At 50.5% G+C, this 19559-nt stretch overlaps 1 protein-coding gene across 1 annotated transcript in view; it reads left to right on the plus strand.

Annotated features, from left to right (window-relative positions):
- Positions 1–627: 627 nt before the first annotated feature.
- LOC138575023 (uncharacterized) overlaps positions 628–19559 on the plus strand; it is a 35950-nt gene continuing 17018 nt past the window's right edge. Inside the window, exon 1 of the mRNA XM_069649449.1 lies at positions 628–1121. Within this exon, the coding sequence (XP_069505550.1) occupies positions 939–1121 (183 nt within the window). The 5' untranslated portion in view covers positions 628–938. The remainder of the gene's footprint in view (positions 1122–19559) is intronic.

The raw sequence follows: 19559 nt of genomic DNA on the forward strand, positions 1-19559 counted from the left end.
CTCAAGTATGCCCGTGTTCATCAGCTCTTGATCATGATGCTGTCTCAAGGACCTGAATTCCGACCTGTGCAGTGAAAAGGTACTAAACTGAAGATTGTTGCAATGCTCAAGTTAGCCCAACTGCACAACACACATTTACTCCCTCTAAACCCCCCTAAGCCCCCGCCGCTCTGTTGCACATAAGAGATCCACAAAATAACCCCCTCCCCAGGCAGGCCAAATCACCCCTCTGTATGAGTAAATCCAAAAAATAACTATTGACTTACTTTAAGCTGTAAAACTGGCAACTAGCCCCACTGCACCACAAAAACATCTCTTCTTTGTTGCACATAACACATCCCCAAGATACACCGAACTATCTCCCTCACTAGGCAGGCCAAATCCGCCACGCCACAAAAACCGGTGCGATGGTTTTAAAACGTATTGTGACCCAAATGCGCTTCGTAACGGGGGAATGCCCGCGTTCGTCAGCTCTCGCCGCGAAGCTGTCTCGGGCACCGGCCTCACCACTCGTTCAACGCCTTGCTGCCTTCCCGCGTGTGTAAAGATGACGAGGAGGATAAAGTGCGCCACGTGACTGAACTTGTGACTTACCAGACACGTTCGAACGTGCAACTCACGTGACGACGGGGAGGCGGGGCGTTGCTGTTGTCCCATTTCTTGGATGGGATTGGGGAATTGCGTGGGTCCGCCCACGCATCCGATAATTAAGAAGAAGAAGAAGAAGATTGGGGAATTAGACACTGACGAGCCACCCCTCCTGACAGTGGGTAGCCGTTGCTTCTCTCCGGATAAATTGGTCGTACTGAGTAGCCAAACAGTAGTCCATGGCACTAGATATAACAGCGCCTTCAGCCCCTGTGCTGTCTATCAGGAATGTTGTATCCTTTAGGGCGCTACTTATGAACCTCTGGATTAGGTAGCATCCATCTGTGGAAATGCCCGAGGAGGACGAAGGAGCCCAGCAAAAGCTGGTGCTGCTCTCTCTCTACCTTCTCCTCCTTAGGAGGAAAAGGGGAAGAAGCAGACCGCAGGAGCATGCCTCACAGCGGGTGCAGGAGGGGCAGCGGAGAGGCCTTCTACGGAAATACCATGCGCTCCGACAGAAGAGGCTGACTCTGGTAATGCTAATAACTTATTTTCATATATGGCGCGTGCAAGATGCTGTCGCATTCTTGACTCGTTATAAAGCTGTAGAAATCACATATAGAGAGATGCCAACTTTTCACGATGACCTCGAGCACTGCCTGTGTATTCCATTGCCCCCGCCGCCATGCATAGTTCCTTTCACCACGCTAAGTTCACATATTATAAGGCGCCAAAAGCAATAGCAGAGTGTGCAAAGATCAGCTTTACACCTGATAGAAAACACCATGTGAAGGCTGTATATGTTTCTCAACTCTCCAAAATCGGACAACTCCATCAAAGAACTACAAGCCCGAGCATATTTCACCTTGATTTTACTACCTTCTTCCCCGTGGGAGTATCTTTTTGTTGTTGTTTGTTAAAAAAAAAAAAAAAAGTTTAATAATTTTTTTCAAATTAAATTTGTATCGAAATGAGAATAAACAAAACATTAACGATACAACTAAAACATATAGGGCAATGATGGGGCAAAGAGAGCATTGGTACATCTGTCTTAATATCAAGTATGGAGAAGGTCAATGTAGTGGACAAGAGGGCACAGGGCATAATGCAATGGCATGTTAACCTGCCCAGATTGCAATTTATGTGAGTTAGACGGCAGATAACGTAGATATCATACACCCCTCTCATGGGGGTTTATCATCAAAGCGTGGGAGCATAGCATGCAGTAGGGCCTTCCAAGACTGAAAACAAATCTTAGGTTCTGTCATACCCCTCCTCAAGGCTATACACCATTCAGTCGTTTTAGCTACCGACCAGCTCAGCCAGTCCCACCACCAAGCATCATAACATGGGCCAGAGTTATTTTTTCATGACAAGTCGATTCTACGCTTTTACTAGGATACAAGCCAGGTCCATAGCTTTAACCATGTGCTTAAACATATCTGAACAGGGATAGATCCCAAACAAACATTCTACAGTGGGCCAGTCGTATCTCAGTACTCATGTTTTTTCCAGTGCAAGTTGGATCTGGTGCCAAAAGGAGCGGACTCTGGGGCACAGCCAGAACTTGCGCCCAAAATGTGCAGGTTCTCCACACCATGGGCATCCAGGAGGTGACTGTTTATTGAAGCTTGCCACTTTCTGAGGTGTCATCTTTTCTATAGAGGACATTCAACTGTATCAGGCGAAAACTCACATTTCGTGAAACCTTTTTAACAAACAACAATGCAGAGTCCCACTCAGGGCTCTAGATAAATCGAGTACCAGGCCTTTTCTACGCATGAAAATCTTGTAAATACGCCAGCTTTATTATTTTCCTGGGTACATTTACACACAGGTTTAGAGCAGAGGGCAGTGCAAAGGTCAGGTTACTTAACAGAAACCAGAAGGCTTCTTGTGGTTTTTATCTACATGAATGTAATTGCAAGCCACCTCTGAAACAGAATGTATTTCTCTGAAGCCTTTCAATAAAATAAACTGCACACTGATTAAAGGAATGGTTTCTTTCCGTTCAGCTTCAGAAGCACTGTACATGTTTTCCTAGAATTTTAATTAATAAGATTGAAAATTAAGTTTCAATTGAGAATATTTTTTTTTTTTTAACAAGTTATGCTTTTTTTCTAGTGAAAGCAAACCAGTATTGCACAATTGTATTTTTCAGAGTTCCGGTGTGGTGTGCATAATCATGCAGAGGCAGATCATTTTGACACTTCTGATTTAATTTACAGTCTAATTATAAAAACACTGTGCAAAATGGTGACTATGCAGTCTAGTTTACATCCATTCAACCTTGCAGTCAATGGGGTACATTACTATATATGGTCCGTGGCAGCAGAGTCTTTCCTCAAGGGTGAGTATTTGTCATTACACTGATCACAGGTGTTCTAGCCTCTCAAATCTTCAAGACTACAAATAAAACATCCAAAGCCTGACTCTCAAGAAAGTGCAAGCGCTGTTCAAAAACAAACAAATGAAAGTTACATTGGTAATTGAAATAGAAAGTCAGCAAAACCTGTCCCTGTGATAATCCAGATAGGTATTTAACTTTATGTAGCGTTTCATAAATGGTTCGTCATACGTCTAGGTACTGTGATCATTATACCTCAGTCGATACTCGGTTAACCAACCTCTGAAGAAAGTTAGCCAATAAAATAGCTCAGCCGGTTGAGCACTTGTACAGCGCTTTGCTAAAAGAGCTATATAAATAACCATTTGACCACAAGATTAGATATAGAATTTTGCATGGAGTCCTTGCCTCTCTGCACTGTTGTACCATAACATTGGCATACCATTAGGTAGTAATAGCTCCAGGAAATGAGGACTTTCATTAAACATCAAAAGGCAATTCTGCTATCGAATCTCAAAACACACAATACAAATTCATGTATGCTTTACTATATAATTGTCTAGGATTTTGTGATTTCAACATTTAAATATATACAGTAGAGATCAAATGGCCAGAAATAATGAAAGGTGTATTCTGTCACAATGCAGAAAGCTGCCGCATAGTAATGATTTCCATACAGTTTTTACACACGTCGGCAGGATGTCGCATACAGTTTACTCTTGCGAAGGAGAAGTCATTTTTACTGTCTTAAAATCACGTTTACTCTCAGTTTAAAATTAGAGCGTAAAATACTCCCACCTCAAAATCTTATCTGGCGCACTGGTCCCACTGTCTATCTTCTATCGCACATCCCAAGTCTTTCTCCCATTTGTCTTTAATTTGCCCCACCTGGTGCTCGCTCTTGCAAGCAGTTCCTGATATAGGCGCTTTACATGTTTCCACCCATCATCCACTCATACAATGTATCCACTATGTCTTCACCTTTGGGTTCCCTAGGACACTCAGGCCATTGTTTTTTTTTTTTTTAGCAAAGTTGGTGAGTCGCATATATCCCAAGAAATGCCCTTTATTTATTTCACTTGTAAAGCGTGCACAAACTCTTGGGCATCCGGGCGCTATAGAACCAGGGTGAGAAGGCATAAGGTTACAGTGGAGCCGACAGTGTACAACAATCAAGAGGTATCAGGCAGGTTACAGTTTAGTTTACATGACTGATTAGCTGAACAACCAGGTTTTGAGTACTCTACGGAAGGCCCAGAAGGAACCTTCGGCTCCGAGAGCGGGTGGGACTGAGTTTCACTGCTTGACTTGGAAGCTTGTGCCTCCTGCTTTCACGTGTTTGAATTTAGGTTTCACAAGCCTGTGAGAGTAGGGGGTTCTGGTGGGCCTAGAAGGTTGGGACATGGTGACTCTATGCAAGAAATAAGGAGGGGCTTTCTTGGAGATGCATTTGTGGGATGGCCAGAGCCTTGAATGTGCTTCTTTTCTTTGATTGGGAGCCAGTGGACCTTTTCTGCAGGCAGTTGCGATATGCTCTGAGCAGAGAATGATCAGGGTCGCGCAAAGGGCATTATCTTGTATAGTCTGGAGTTTCTTTAGATTGCGAGATGAGGTGCCGGCGAACAGGGCGTTGCAGTAGTCTAACCTGGCTCCTACCACTGAGCGGTCGCTTGTCAGTTGTCATTAGTAAGGAAGGGTCTGGCAGCATTGATGAGTTTGGGGGAGTAAGCTGCTGCTGAATAGATGGCATTGACTTGGCGGGTGAGGGATAGGGTTGAGTCAAGGTAGACTCCTAGGGTTTTCACGGATACAGAGGCTGGGATCACTGAGCCTTCCACGTTGAAGGCTGAGTACAGAGGGTTCAATTGCTTCAGTGCTGAGGTGGAGCCAATTATAAGTTCTGCTTTTTCATCATTGATGTAGAGTCCATGGGTGGCCATCCAGGCTTGGATAGTGGGAAAGGTGGAGTTTAGTGTGGCAGCATCATTGTGGTAGGATCCATATGTCCGTATGTAACTCATTCTGTAATCAACAAGCACTCTGTAACAAGTGCTACGATGCCCTAGGGCCGCTCGGCGCAGTACAAAACCAAATAAAAAATATATATGGGAAGGAGGATTTGTGTGAATCTCAAATTCCTCCATCGCATCTGCAAAGTCTCTAAAACATCTCCCCAGGTAAGAATGCCCATCCCTTCCCATCTCCAAATGAGTAGTTCAGATCTTTTACGGCATAGCGTAGCTGCGAGGGGTATGTTCGTAGAGTATGCTTGCCCCACGTTCAGTATCATTCCTTATGCTTCCCCCATATTTTCCTCCCTAGATCTGGCACCCGTGTGTCATCCGTGTTTTGCTTTTTCGGTCATGCAGAGGGGCCTTAGACTTCTGCACTTTCCTGCACGGACCCAAAAAAGTTCTCGGACTCAGGGGGACAATAAATCACACTTCGACTACTGGTTAGAGGAAGATGAATGGCTTGTTATAGGCCCTTTATTCATACACATAATACAAATACACCTAACTAAACATAAATATAGTCGATTTATACATGAACATAGAAAAAGAGCTTCACTGTTAGTATGGTTGCGGAAGACACCTTAATCTCGGCCATGCCTGAACTCCCATGAGGACAACCCACACCGCCATAAAGCTCATTCATTGTTGCAACGGAGTTGCAAAGATGTTTTTCTATCCGCAAGGAATGTGCCTTACAAGGCTACGATCATAGACCGGCACCTGGCGTGCGTGTTCTCACACTGGCCAAAGCATGACCCGGCACATCCCAAGGAGAACCACGAGTTATAGCCTATATAACTGGCTAAAGCCCAGGATCCCTGAATTCCATGGCACCAGGTGCCCTTTGACCAGCAACCCCAAAAGTAACAAGTCCTGAAATGTTCAAAGAGGACGGACATTGCACGTCTTTGAGCTACAATCATATGATTTGTATTGCAAGGTGCTGGAAGGGATACATTATAGTTCAAAACGAGGATGGAGACTTTGGAGCCAGGTGGCATGGAAGGTATCACAACTTAATGGAAGGGAAGAGAGCTCGACACTCTCCTCCGAACCACGGAAGCCGAATGAATTGGACCCTCCCACCGTGGTTGGCACAGGCGCCTGGTTTTAGAGAACAGGTCGCCATGTGGCAGCCATTGGGGGAAGAGGGGTTAGGGAGAGGTTGTGGATAGGATGGGGGGAAGTTAGGAACACCGGATAGAGAGTAAGGAACTCTTACAGTGGATAGGACTGGGGAAGCGCAGGGAAAAAACCCTAACCTGTCTAACATATCCTACAGATAATACCATAACCTTGGTACTCCATAACCTCCTGATCCTGCCTATAATGAAAGCAGCACACCTTAATACGTGTACTGCACCCTCCGTATGCTCAATAGACACACATAGCAAGCAACGGGATGAAACAAACAATAGGGATCACTCCCAGCATGAACATGCAATTGCACATGGCCCTTTGGACAGCATAAGCAACATGCACAACATATATTGTGCCACTAGTTATTTGCTCTAGAAAAGCTTCGCTCCCTGCCCCGGAGTCCTTTTAGCCATGCAGTATGCGTGAGTTTCCCTGCACATGGCCGTATTCATTTGCTCACACAAGTTTCTGAAGTGAAGACCGTAACTACTTTTGAACATAACATATAACATATGCACATCAGCTTGGACACGGCACTTCACCCTTCTCCTGATACTGCTACTGTGCTGAATTCGTCCCGCATTCCATTTTGCTTTCATCGGCGTGCGGCATGCCTGCTCCCGAAACGTCCAACAAACAAAATAAACCACACCTGCCACTCGCCCTTGCCTGCTACTAAGCTGTGCTTAATCCCATATAGCTGGCAACGTGCGCGTGCAGAACTACCCAGCACGCTGAGGCTGCTGGGAACTGTAGTTTTCAGATCATTTCAACACCCCTGTATCTTAATAGGCATAATTTAGCACTCCACGTCTCTGCCAGCCCTTATTCCTGACAGAAGGAAATGTATGTGTGTGTGTGGAGGTTAGAGTGCCACAGAACCTCCTTTGTGCCAGTCTTAAAGCCTGCCAGGTGCACAGTATAATAAAGTAGCATTGTGTTGGGAGTGTAGTTAATTTGTTCTTTGACCTTCGTCAGTGAGAGAAGATGATCTCTGCAGCACCCACGTGATGGAAGACCGGCTGACTGGGCTGGAACCAATGACCTAGCATCCCTTATGGGGCAGGAAGATCCTGTATAGGCTCACACCAACCAGCCGTGCAGGTTTTTACTGTATGTATTGCGTCACAATGACGATGTGTCTCCTCTTAATCCTTTGCTTGTACCCTTTTATTTATTTTTCTCGGCAGAACGTTCTTGGCAGCAGAGTTCTTTGCTGTTTGTGTCTGTGTTTGTCTGTTTATCTGTGTGTGAGATTAAAAACGTATCGACTTGGGCTTTTTTCCCCTAATGGCTTGTATTTGTTCTCGTGTAAGCGTTTTCAGGGGCGTGCCTTCAGATGGCACAGATCAAAGTCCTGAGCGAGGTACGGCCTTCTCAGTCCATGTGAGGCACAGTATAACATGTTTAGAAACGTAGCATAATAAAAGGTGACATGTCTTCCCAATCCCCTCATTCTGAAGACATGGCTTTCAGCAATAGCGGCCTAAAAAACATATGTCCCCTCTCCCGAACAAAGTCAACAATTGGGGGCCAAAGTCCGGGCGAATTTTGGCATTCTATCACGCAATCAGGTCCCAGACTTTATTTTGCATTCTTTGCAGCACACTGAACCCTTGGGTATCTAGGCCCTAGTCACAGTAATGCAGAATCGAGAGACATAAAATACAGAATAGAGAGAATACAGGAAACCGATGCGAAACACAACAGGGAAGGGGGGGGTTTCATGGTGTCTTAGGGACTTGGTTTGAGGAGCAGGAGGGAGGGGCAGGTATCCGATTATCTGTTAGTTTAGGGAGCTTTTAGGCAAAAAGGCAGGTTTTTATGTGTTTTTTTTTTTCCCTCTGAATGTCCAGTAGGAGAGTAATGGGGAGATTGTTCCAGAGCTTGGTGTCCATGACTGGAAAGTTCTGTCCTCCTGCGGTCTTTCATGGAGAAGGTGGGCACTCTGAGGAGATGGTTGTTCAAGGTTCTTAGAGGGTGTGGTGGGTGTACTCCACCCGGCATGAGAGGAGATGGTTGTTCAAGGTTCTTAGAGGGTGTGGGGGGTGTACTCCACCCGGCATGAGAGGAGATGGTTGTTCAAGGTTCTTCGAGGGTGTGGGGGGTGTACTCCACCTGGCATGAGAGGTAGGCCGGGGCAGGGTTCATGGTGCACTTGTGTGCGATGGAGAGGGTCTTAAATTTAATCAATTCCCGGATCGGGAGCCAGTGGGTGTCTTTCCTGGCTTTTGTAACGTGGTCGTGCTTGGACAAACCTAGGGCTGCTCGGAGGGCATTGTTTTGGAGTTGCATTCAGAGGTTCCTGCGAAGAGTGTTAAAGTAATCCAGTTTGTCTCTGGTGATGGCTCTGGCGAGTCTGTTGGTAGTGGTGAGGAAAGGCTTGCTGGCGTTCAGTAGTTTTGCAATGGCATTGACCTGGCAAGAGAAGTCATGGGTGGCGTCTAGTAGATGCCAGGGTTTTGGCTGCAGACATTTTGATCCGTTGCTGTCAATGTCAAATGCTTTGTAGGGTGGGTCTATGCTGCAGAGGGTGGAGTGAGAGCCTACAATGAGGATCTGTTATGTTGTTGTTGAGGCATAACTGGTGGGTTGCCATCCAGTTTTGGACAAGATCATAATGAGTTGATGGTTGCAGTGTCAAGGTGGTAGGAGCCATAGAGAGGGAGGGGGAATTGGGTGTTGTCGACATAATTGGTGTAGGATATCCAAGGGCATCCAGATGATAATCAAAAAGGGGTTTAGTGTAAATGTTATACAGGGTTGGGGAGATGTATCTTTGTGGGACTCCACAGGTTACTGGTGTCAGTGGAGCAGCATGGTCGTCCATAAAGACAGGGGAGGATCTGTCTGCAAAAGAAATCTGACCTAGTCTGTTGCTGCTGGGGAGAAGTTTGCTGTTGTGGTGAGGTGGTTGCACAGTGTCTGGTGGTCGAATGCTGCTGATGGGGACCAGCATGAGGAGCAGGGCGAGTTTACTGGAGATCATCTGTTGTTTTAGGTCATGTAGCGCGGTTTTGGTTCCATGCTTTGGTCGGTAGCCTGATTGGCAGGTGCCCATGATGTGGTTGTCTTTGAGGTATTGTTGGACCTGGATATATTCTGCGTTCTCGAGGATTTTAAGGATGATGGGGCGGTAGTTAATGGGGATGGTTGGGTCAAGGAGGGTTTTTTGTTTTATTTGGAAGCTCGAGGATACAGGCTTCTTTCAGGGTAGTTGGCACGGTCTTTGTGTGAAGGAGGAGTTGATGATCGGTGGAATTGGCTCTGCACAGCCTTTAATGATGGGGGCCAGACAAGCCATCCCCTTTGCTCAGAAGGGCTTGAGGCCTTTGATTATATTTGTGACGTCGAGTTCTGATCCCGGGCGGAAGTCAAATTGGGAGATGGCTCGGCTGATAGGAAGTGAGGGGCGTGAGGGTGGCTTGCAGTGTTTTGGCGAGGATGGGCAGTTGCTTGGCACAGAATTTTGTTTGGAGGGAGGCGATTTTTACCTGTGAGGGCTTCTTGTATCTTGGTACACCAGGTGTCATTTATGATGAGGTCTGAGAGAGGGGAGACTGGCGAGTTGAATTCGCGTAAGATCGTGAAGTATTCGCGGGTTTTGGATTGTGCCTTTATTATGGCATTGTAGCTGCTGGCTTTGGTAGCGTGAATTGCTCTTTTGTAGTCTTTGGCTAGGGAGGTATACTGGGCTTTGGAAACTATGATGGGTCTTTTCTTCATCCCGTTTCGGCAGCGCCTTTCTTGGGAGGCAAGGAGCTTGGGGGTGCAAAGTATTAATTTTCTTTTTTTTTTCTTTTAAGCCTGCTTGGATTTGTGCCATTTAAATAAGGCTAAAGGGTCGACAGCTAGAGCAATTGAGTCGTCGCATAGTTGGACCAAGGACTCTGGGTTTGTGTTGCATGGAATAGTGAGGGCTGAGAGGAGGGTGTATGAGGCGGCCCTTGGTTTTTGGTGCAGCGGGCTGAGGTTTGGTTTCATTAGATGACAGGGGCTGAGCCTCTTGTTGTTGGGAAGGTGGAATGTGATGGTGGTCAGACCATGGGCAGGTTGCAGTTGAGGTCGGCAATCCATTCAAGGGTGCTGCCCTGGATATGGGTAGGTTCAGTGGTTCGCTGAATAAAGCCAGTGTGGTCAAGGGCTGTGGCTAGGCTTTTTGCATGTGGGTGTGCGGAGTCATTGAGGCCAAGGTTGAGGTCTCCCAGGAATAGGATTTTTGAGCTGGGTCTTGATGGTGGGATTGATGAGCATGGGAACTTCCTCGAAGGAAGAAATGGGGCCTGGTGGGGGATAGATGAGATGGAGATTGAGCGTATTGGTGGGTGAGAGTGAGTTTGGTGGACATAATTTCGCAGTTTGGGTCAAGACTGGCGTTGGTGGCCCTGATAGTATTTGTGTAGATATGGGCGACGCTGCCACCTCTGCTGTGGGTTCTGTTGCGCATGATGGCGTATCCTGGGGGCGATAGCAATGGATAGAGCATGGCCTGTTGCAGGGTGGAGCCATGTTTCGGATATGGCAAGCAGATCGGACCTATTTTGAGTAGCTTGTTGGGAGTGGTCACTGTGGGGGTGTGTGGTGGTGACCAGGTGCAGTGTTTTGGGGTGGGGGGGTAGAGGACCAGGAACGGAAGCCGAAGACCTTGTTTCTGGTGTGGCTGGAGGGTGGAGCTGAGGGGGGCGGCCTGGGCTGATTGTTGGTGCGGGGTCTTCTGGCGCAGAGCTGGAGGCACAGATTCCTGATGGCTATTGGGGGAGGAAGGCAGATGGGAGCAGATGACGTCTGCAGATTTAGAAAGGGGTGTTTTGTAGAGGGCCTGAGTGGGGGCCACCTCGGGGTACGAGATGCAGGGCCTCGGTGCAGGTGGTGCAATTGCGCTTGCCTGATGTGGCGGGTAGCACGTCTGGACGGGGTTCGGCACCTCTCTGGGTACGAGATGCCGGGCCTAGATGCAAGCACCGCGATTGCACTTGCCAAGTGCCGTGGCTAACGGTTGTTTGGAAAGATTTCTCTTTGCTGCACCTTTCCTCCCATCTTTATGGAACCCCCAAACCTTTAGCTTTTATTTTTTAATCTGATCTGTACTTTTTGCAGTGCAGGTGCACTGTTTTGCTCATATGTCATGGGGAAACAGACATGTCCTTCAGGCTACCTGTACTGGAAAACCTTGTTTCCCTTAGTCATATTACTACTTTTGGTTACTTTTGTATCACTTGTGGTAACTTTTTATCATTGTACAAAGCAACTTACACTGCAGTACAATGGGATCCATTTATTTTGCTGCCCTAGACTAACATTCAGAGGATGTTTGGTTCTCCAGCATGGGGTCTGGTATGGATTCACATGCTCATGAATATTCCCCGTCGTCAGGCTGGGAATCCTCGGTAAAGAAAAAATCAGTATCAGTTTCTTTTCTGATCTGTCTTTCATATTAGTAACCAATCACTGACCTCTGCGTCATGCTGACCACAGCCAATGACTGCCCTCTAGCTAAGCCCCGCCTCTGGCAGCCATCTTCAGATTTTTACCACACGTTCAAGTGTTGGGAGTCCTCGTGCTTAGCTCTCGAGCTTTTACTGCGTGTTTCGCGCTTTTTTAGGTAAATTTTCACATCTTTTTCGGTAATCGAGCCTCAAGCTCCACTGTTTCTACTCCCGTTAACGGATACCCGTTGCGGGATTTTCCTATGCCCCTCAAGGGTGAAGATTTCGTCGAATCAACTCTTGGAGGATTCCAGAAGATTTGCGGCCTACTTCGAGATGGCCCAGGATGTGAGTTCGTCGCCCGGACCCAAGCTGTTTCGCAGCTGCCCTGGATGCGGGCTGCAGAATGTGTTTAAGGAAGACGAACATTCGTGATGCCTCTACTGTCTTCATGGGGACAAGACTCATGTAGAGAAGGACTGCCAGTTCTGCAAGAACTTGTCGGAGCGGACCATGAGGGACCGTCGATCCCGTCTCGCAAGCTGGTTGGAGAAGGGCTCGACGGGTGAGAAGAAGAAGAAAGGGTCCGAGCGGGCTTCTAAGTCCTGTGCGGGCGACCCGGCGACGGGGGCCCCATACCAGGCCAAGCGCCGAAAGGTCAGGCTCTGCGGTCGCCAGGCAGGGCGCACCTTCCCCGGCACCGTCAACCATGAGCCAACGCTCCGGTTCGGGGAAGAGAAAGTCCGAGACCCCGGGTAAGCTTCGGGAGAAACCCCGTCCGATCTCGGAAGAGGGGGAGTGAGGCGTTGCCCCCCCCGAAGGAAAAGGCCCCGGACGCACCTAAGGTGGTGAAGGCCCCTACCCAGCAGGCGAAGGCCTTTATCGAGGCTATCGCCGCGACTCTGGCCAAGCTGGCAGAGACATCGCCAGCGGAGACTGCTTCTGGGACTAGAGTTTCCCTGCCGCCAAGGAGGAAATCCTCTTTTCAACCCATCGTTGTGGCCACCATGATGGAAGAAGCAAGGGGGGGCACCGTGCCCTCCTCGAGCTCGGAGTCAGCCTCGGAGGAGGAACTGACCAAGGCCGTGGGGAACCTCGAAGTCCAATTCGAGAAGGTTCGATCCCGTCAGGAAGATCCTCGGGACATAACCGAGGAAGACGACGAGGGTGAGGAAGAGCGGCCTTCCCTTCCGGCACAGCCGGATCCTAGGCCTCAAGATGGCTCGGCGGCCATTTTGTCCGCCATCCAGTCCTTATGCTCTGAGATAAGGACGAGATTCCCACGGCCCAGGCCGGAGGACCCGCATCCCGGCCCGTCGGGAAGTCCTCAGAACAAACGACGGAGGACCCACTCTCCTCCGCCCGCCCCCGTAAGGCCTACAGTTCCCTCCTCATCCTCCCACGAGTCAGGAGATGATGGTGCGTTGGGCCTCGCCGCCCGACGAGATTGGCTCATTCCACGCCATGATCACCAGGGCGTCCGAATTGTTTCAGCTCTGCCCGGAGGAGCAGAGAAAGGAAGGTTTCCTCTATCAGCGCCGGGAGGCCAAGAGGAAGACGGTCATCGCGGTGCCCCTAATCGATGACATCTGGGAAGAGGGCCTGTCGGTTCTCAAAAACCCCTCCACGGCACCAGCCAAACGGGACCGGTACGAGAAGAAGTACAGGGTCCCCGAAACCGCTCCCCTGTGCCTCAGGGCCCAGCCAACGCCAGACTCGGTCGTCTCGGCGGCGGCGAAGAAGAAAGCGGCGGGGTCAGGAGCCTCGACGTCGAATTCCCCGCCGGACGGCGAGGGAAAGAAGTTGGACGCCATGGGGCGGCAGGTAATTTCGTCGGCGGCGACGACGATCAAAGCGGCCAACGCCCTGGCGATCGTGGCTCGTTACGACAGGGAGCTCTGGTTTAAGCTGGCCCCCATATTGGACTTCCTGCCGGACGACGAGGTCCGAGGCCCTGGAAATACTGCAGGAGGGCGAGGTGGTGTCGGACCACGCCATAACGGAGGCAACCGATATTGCCGATACAGGTTTCTGCCAGCTGGGCAACGGTGTTTGCCTACGACGACGGGGTTGGCTCCGGGCAACCGACTTCCGTCAGGACGTCCAGACCAGGGTGTTGGACATGCCGTTCGACGGCAGCAACTTGTTCGGGAAGGCGGTGGACGAATCCCTCCAAGCCATAAAAACGGACACGGAGACGGCCCGCGCCCTAGGAGCCCTTCAGCAACGACGGCCCTTTCGGAGCCCGGAGGCAGACAGGGTGCCTCCAAGGGATCCAGCGGTGGCTCGTCATCCTACCGCCAGGCGGCACGCTCCTCGTCTCAGGAGGCCTACAGGGGCTGCGGCAAACAGGGAGCGCCTTGCCGCCGTCGGCAAGGTGGCCAGGGCGGCAAGGCCTCCACCTCCAAGCAGGACTGAACCGGCTGTGGTCTCGGGCCCCCACCGAAGCACCCCAGTGGGAGGCCGGCTGACAAATTTCGTCGGCGTGTGGCAATCCATCTCCACCGACCGTTGGGTGCTGGATACCCTGGCAAGAGGGACACTATCGAATTCCTGAAGAAGTGCCCTTACGTTCCACCTGTGGCCAGGAAGGAAAATCACGTCCCGCAACTGCTGTTGGAAGTACGGGCGATGCTCAGGAAAGGCGCCATCGAGCTGGTCCCGAAGAGGCTCTGGGGTGTACTCAAGGTACTTCCTCGTCAGGAAGAAGACGGGCGGCTGGCGCCCCATCATGGACCTTCGTCGTCTGAACAAATGCATCAGATCACAAAAGTTCAGGATGGTCACCCTCCAGCACGTACTGGGACAGCTGGAAGAGGGCGACTTTCTATCGTCGTTGGACCTGGAGGATGCATACTTCCACGTTCCCATCCTCAAAAGTCACCGAAGGTTCCTCAGGTTCGTCGTCCAGGGACGCCACTACCAATTCAGAGCACTGCCGTTCGGACTGAAGTCGGCCCCCAGGGTCTTTACCAAGTGCCTAGCACCAGTGGCGGCGCGGCTGCGCCTGCAGGGGATTCACGTCTACCCCTACCTGGACGACTGGCTCATCCGCTCAAGGACAAGGGAACTCGCCGTCGAACACACTGCAAGGACCGTCCAGCTACTCACAGATCTGGGATTCGCCATAAACTACCCAAAGTCCCACCTGGTGCCGTCGCAGGTGGCCCTGTTTCTGGGAGTGAAGCTCGATACAGTGAGGCGCCTGGCGGCCCTGTCGGAAGAACGGACGAACACCATTCTAGGCAAGGTGCAGCGCCTGCTAGCCGCGGACGTGGCCAGGGTGAGGTCCATCAAGTCCCTCCTGGGGATGATGTCCTCTTGCATCTGCCTGGTGCGCCTCTGCAGACTACGGATGCGCCCTCTTCAAGAATTTCTCGACGCCCGTTGGATGCAGGCGACGGGCACCTTCGAAGACGGGGTCCCCCTCAATGAGGGTTTCCGGCGGGCGATTCGGTGGTTGGGAGTTCGAGCGCACCTCGCGGCGGGCAAGGACTTTCAGACGCCAGCGTACCAGGAGACGGTGACGACGGACGCCTCCCTGGAAGGTTGGGGCGCCCACACCGGAGATCTCCACGCAAGAGGCCTCTGGCTCCCGGTGGAGAGGCTCCTGCACATCAACGTCCTGGAACTCCGAGACGTGTTCTGGGCTCTCAAATCGTTCCTCCCGTCGCTCAAGGGCAAGGTGGTGCGGATCTTCACGGACAACACCACGACAATGTTTTACATACGGAAGCAGAGAGGCACCAGATCCCCAGCCCTATCCAAGGAGGCACAGGATCTGTGGCACTGGGCGGTCGCCCAGGGGATGTTCCTGGTTCCCTTCCACCTGGCAGGAGAAAGAAACACCATTGCCGACTCGCTCAGCAGGGAACTGCGCGCGTGTCACGAGTGGGAACTGCGCCAGGATCAGGTGGACCAACTCTTCCGACGATGGGGCAAACCCCAAATCGACCTGTTCGCAACAGCGACGAACTCGAAGTGCAAGAGGTTCGCCAGCAGGTTTCCCCAGCCGAGAAGCATGGGCGATGCGTTCTCGTTCCCCTGGGACGGCCTATACCTGTATGTGTTCCCTCCGTTGCCGTTGCTGCTTCGACTCATCAGCCAGCTCAAGAGGTCCCGGTGCAGGATGATCCTCGTCGCACCGGCGTGGCCGAGGCAGATCTGGTTCCCGGACCTTCTGGACTTGTCAACGTCCCCTCCCATCAAGCTGTCGGCGGACGCGGACCTTCTCTCCAGAGAAGGAGGCGCCATCTTCCACCACGACCCGGCGTCGCTGAACCTGCAGGCTTGGCTCCTGCAGCGCTAGAGTTTGGAGGCTACAATATACCGGCCGATTGCAGAGAGGTTCTTGCAAAGGCCAGGGCGTCCTCGACTCTCAAATGCTACGGTCCTAAGTGGAAGAGGTTCTCTATCTGGTGCCGAGCACAGAAGATCAACCCCCTACGGATTACGGCCCCTGAAGTGCTGCCGTACCTGCTATCGCTGGCAAAGGCTGGGCTAGCCCATTCCTCCAATAAGATTCACCTGGCGGCGATCTCCAGATATACCAGAACCACAGGACGGACGTCCCTGTGGTCCCATCGACTGGTGAAAGAATTTATGAAAGGACTGTTCCGGTCGTTCCCGCCGGTGAAGGCCCCGGCCCCGGCGTGGGAACTTAACGTGGTGCTGACCAGGCTCATGGGGGGGCCCCCATTCGAGCCGATGCACTCCGCACCGATGAAGTTTGTGTCGTGGAAGACTGCGTTCCTGGTGGCCATTACCTCCGCACGACGAGTGGGAGAGATCCAGGCCCTATCCTGCAAAGCACCGTACTTGACTTTCCATGCCTCGAGGGTGGTGCTTAGGACGCACCCCTGCTTTATGCCCAAGGTACCGTCGGACTTCCATGTTAACGAGCCCTTGGTGTTACCTGTTTCCTTCCCGTCTCCTTCGTCGCCGGCTGAGAGGACTTTGCACTCGCTGGATGTGGCTAGAGCGCTGAAGTTCTACGTGGACCACACAAAGAGTTTCCGGAGGACATCACAGCTGTTCGTGAACTTTGGACCTGTGAATCAAGGGAAGGCTCTCTCGAAGGCTTCCATTTCCAGATGGCTCTCCGGCTGCATCATGCACTGTCACCGGTTGGCTAACCGACCGCTGCCAGGCTGTCCGAGAGCCCACTCGACCAGAGCGATCGCCGCTACTACAGCGTTCTTATCTGGTGTGCCCCTGCTGGACATCTGCAGGGCTGCTACGTGGAGGTCGACGTACACCTTCACGAGATTCTACTGTGTCGATCGGGATTCCAGGGAGGAGTCCAGGGTCGGCCAAGCAGTGCTGCGCAACCTGTTCGCTTAAGGTGAGCCTGGTGAGGAGGTAAGAGATGCTTAATGTTGAGTTTTTGTATTGCTTAATGTTGAGCCTTTTACCACCCCCCGTGGTTGTGCATGTGTGAACTGCTATTTATTCTTATATTCATGAGCATGTGAATCCATGCCAGACCCCATGCTGGAGAAGGAACAAGTTACTTACCTGTAACTGTTGTTCTCCAGCATGGGCCTGGCATGGATTCACATGCGAACCCTCCCGCCTACCCCTCTGCGGCTCTTCACTTGGTCATACTGCCACTTCACGTGCTACCAAATCTGAAGATGGCTGCCAGAGGCGGGGCTTAGGTAGAGGGCAGTCATTGGCTGTGGTCCGTATGACGCAGAGGTCAGTGATTGGTTACTAATACGAAAGACAGATAAGAAACGAAACTGATACTGATTTTATCTTTACCGAGGATTCCCAGCCTGACGACGGGGAATATTCATGAGCATGTGAATCCATGCCAGACCCATGCTGGAGAACAACAGTTACAGGTAAGTAACTTGTTCCTCACTCTAGGTGTGCTAAAAGGATAAGCTGGTGGCAGCAGTGACTTTTTCCCACTTTTCTGAGAATTTTCATGTTGGCCTTACCGCGTTTGGATACTAACTGTGGCTATTGGTCAAACATGGCCGTGCCACGAGATTTTTCACTTGTCCTTGTGCCATCTTGTCTTTTAGCCTTCTTCCTGGCCTGAGAGGACTTTAGTGCCCTGGAAAGCAGAAACTTTCTGGAGGCTACTGGAGGGCTGTGTGTGTTTGCTGGCAAGTTGTGGACTGTTGGTCTGAGTGGTATGCATGACTGCCCCTTTGCGTCGCCGTGCTGTGGTGACCACCCTCCGAAAACGCTTATCTGAACCAAGTCCAGTCCTGAGAGGAGTCCTGCATCGATTTCTGCTGCCTTCTTCACTCGGGAGTCCTTGCAACAGTGAAAGACACCAACCGGATATCGTCTCGAACCTATAACCCCTGCGACCTTCGGCGGGAAAAGCAACCTCGGGCCCTCTTCCTTTGTCCTGCCAAGTCTGGGGAAGAAACGGAGTACGGGGTGTAATTTACAGAGCTTCTTATCTACCCCTATATTCCCATTGTAAGTCAATGGGCTTACAATAAAACTTAATTCTAACAAAATTGGCTTTGCCATTGCTTGCTTGCGCAAGACCTCTGAAAGTTGGGGCTACTTTTGGTAGTTGGTTTTACTTGTACCCTAAGAACCCTTCGCTGGACCCCTGTGACCATACCTGCATTTTTTTTTCCTGCTTCATAACTTCTGTGGAACTTTTACCTGAACTACTGGGCAAAAGGCGCCAGACAACTTGGGGCGGGATAATTTTAGTTGGGGATCATCTCTGTGGACCTCGAGTACCTAATACTAATCTGCATTTCCTTTTGCAGGAGTTTTTGATATGTATTATGGCGTATAATAAGTGACTGTGTGTGTATGTGTGTATATATTGTTTATTAGTCTTATGTGATTACTCTACTTGCTAGTAGTCCTTTTTCTATAGTGTGTTTTGGCCATCAATAAATAACTGTATTTTTATACATTGTGTCTAACTGTAATTTGTGATTCCCATTGTGTGGCCTCATTGTAGACACTTTACAAGCTCTTAGCCAGCTCTCCAGAGTTGTCGCTGTCACAATATAGGTTGGACTTCTCTACATCTGTCCACCAACCCGGAGTATAGAAAATCTGTCTTAACAACGGGCCTGGGTGGGAGTCGGGGTGCAGTTCCAGGTACAAGATGCAGGGTCTAGATGCAAGTGGCATGATTGTGCATACCTGATGGGATTTTGGGGTGCCATATCGCGCCGCCTAACGCCTGCGGCACACAACACTGCAGCCTTTGCCTTTGTCGGTACCTAGAATATAAGTTGTCCTTGCTGGAAGTTGCATCTGCGTGGCGGAAGTGGAGGCCCAACGGACAGTCAAGAGTCTCCCGCACCTGCTTCGCCCAACACCGTGGCCTTTGCCTGCGCATGCTTTGACCCCACCAATGTGCCAGGTATAGCCCCTCGGGCGTATTCCAAAATCTCTCCCGATAAATTCTTGCTGCCATTAGGAGGTGAGTTATCTATTCGGCTGTTGTCCCAGTCATAAGGAAGACCTACTCCTCTGGGCAGACGCCCAGGATCAAAGTTAGAGGACACATCAGTAGAAGCCTGCTCGTGATGTCCTAGATTTTCGAACGGTTCCCCTCCAAGTATGCCTGCATGGTCGGACAGAACCACCACACGTGAGCTATGTGCCTATCTGACCACAGCCATGCCAGCATTGGTCCCGAGTATTCAGGCTGAATCTTAAGAAGCCTCAGGGAAGTCCTCTATCAGCAAAGCAGCCTCTTTAACTTGAGTGCAACGGTAGCTCTTATGTGCTCTGAACCACATACATTGCCAAGACTCCCCTGACCTGTTTCTGCCCTACTCTTCAATTTCTTCATGTATGAGAGTTTCTAAATGGGGGGGGATGTATGCTCTAACAAGCGATAGAAAGAGTACCTTTTTTCTTTGAACCTTGCCCATGTCTAACAAGTAGTTGTAGACCCACTGGGGACCGGGTTCCCGCTAATTTCACCCCACAATCTGTGATCCAGTGGCAAATTTGATGGTGACAAAAATTGCTTCATTTCTTGCAGGCCAGATGTGTCCTTAAACTCGGCGAATGAGAGGGGGATTCCATCATTGTACA

The sequence above is a fragment of the Ambystoma mexicanum genome, chromosome 1p, assembly GCF_040938575.1.
Source record: "Ambystoma mexicanum isolate Mex_15411 chromosome 1p, UKY_AmexF1_1, whole genome shotgun sequence".
NCBI classification, from domain to species: Eukaryota; Metazoa; Chordata; class Amphibia; order Caudata; family Ambystomatidae; genus Ambystoma; species Ambystoma mexicanum.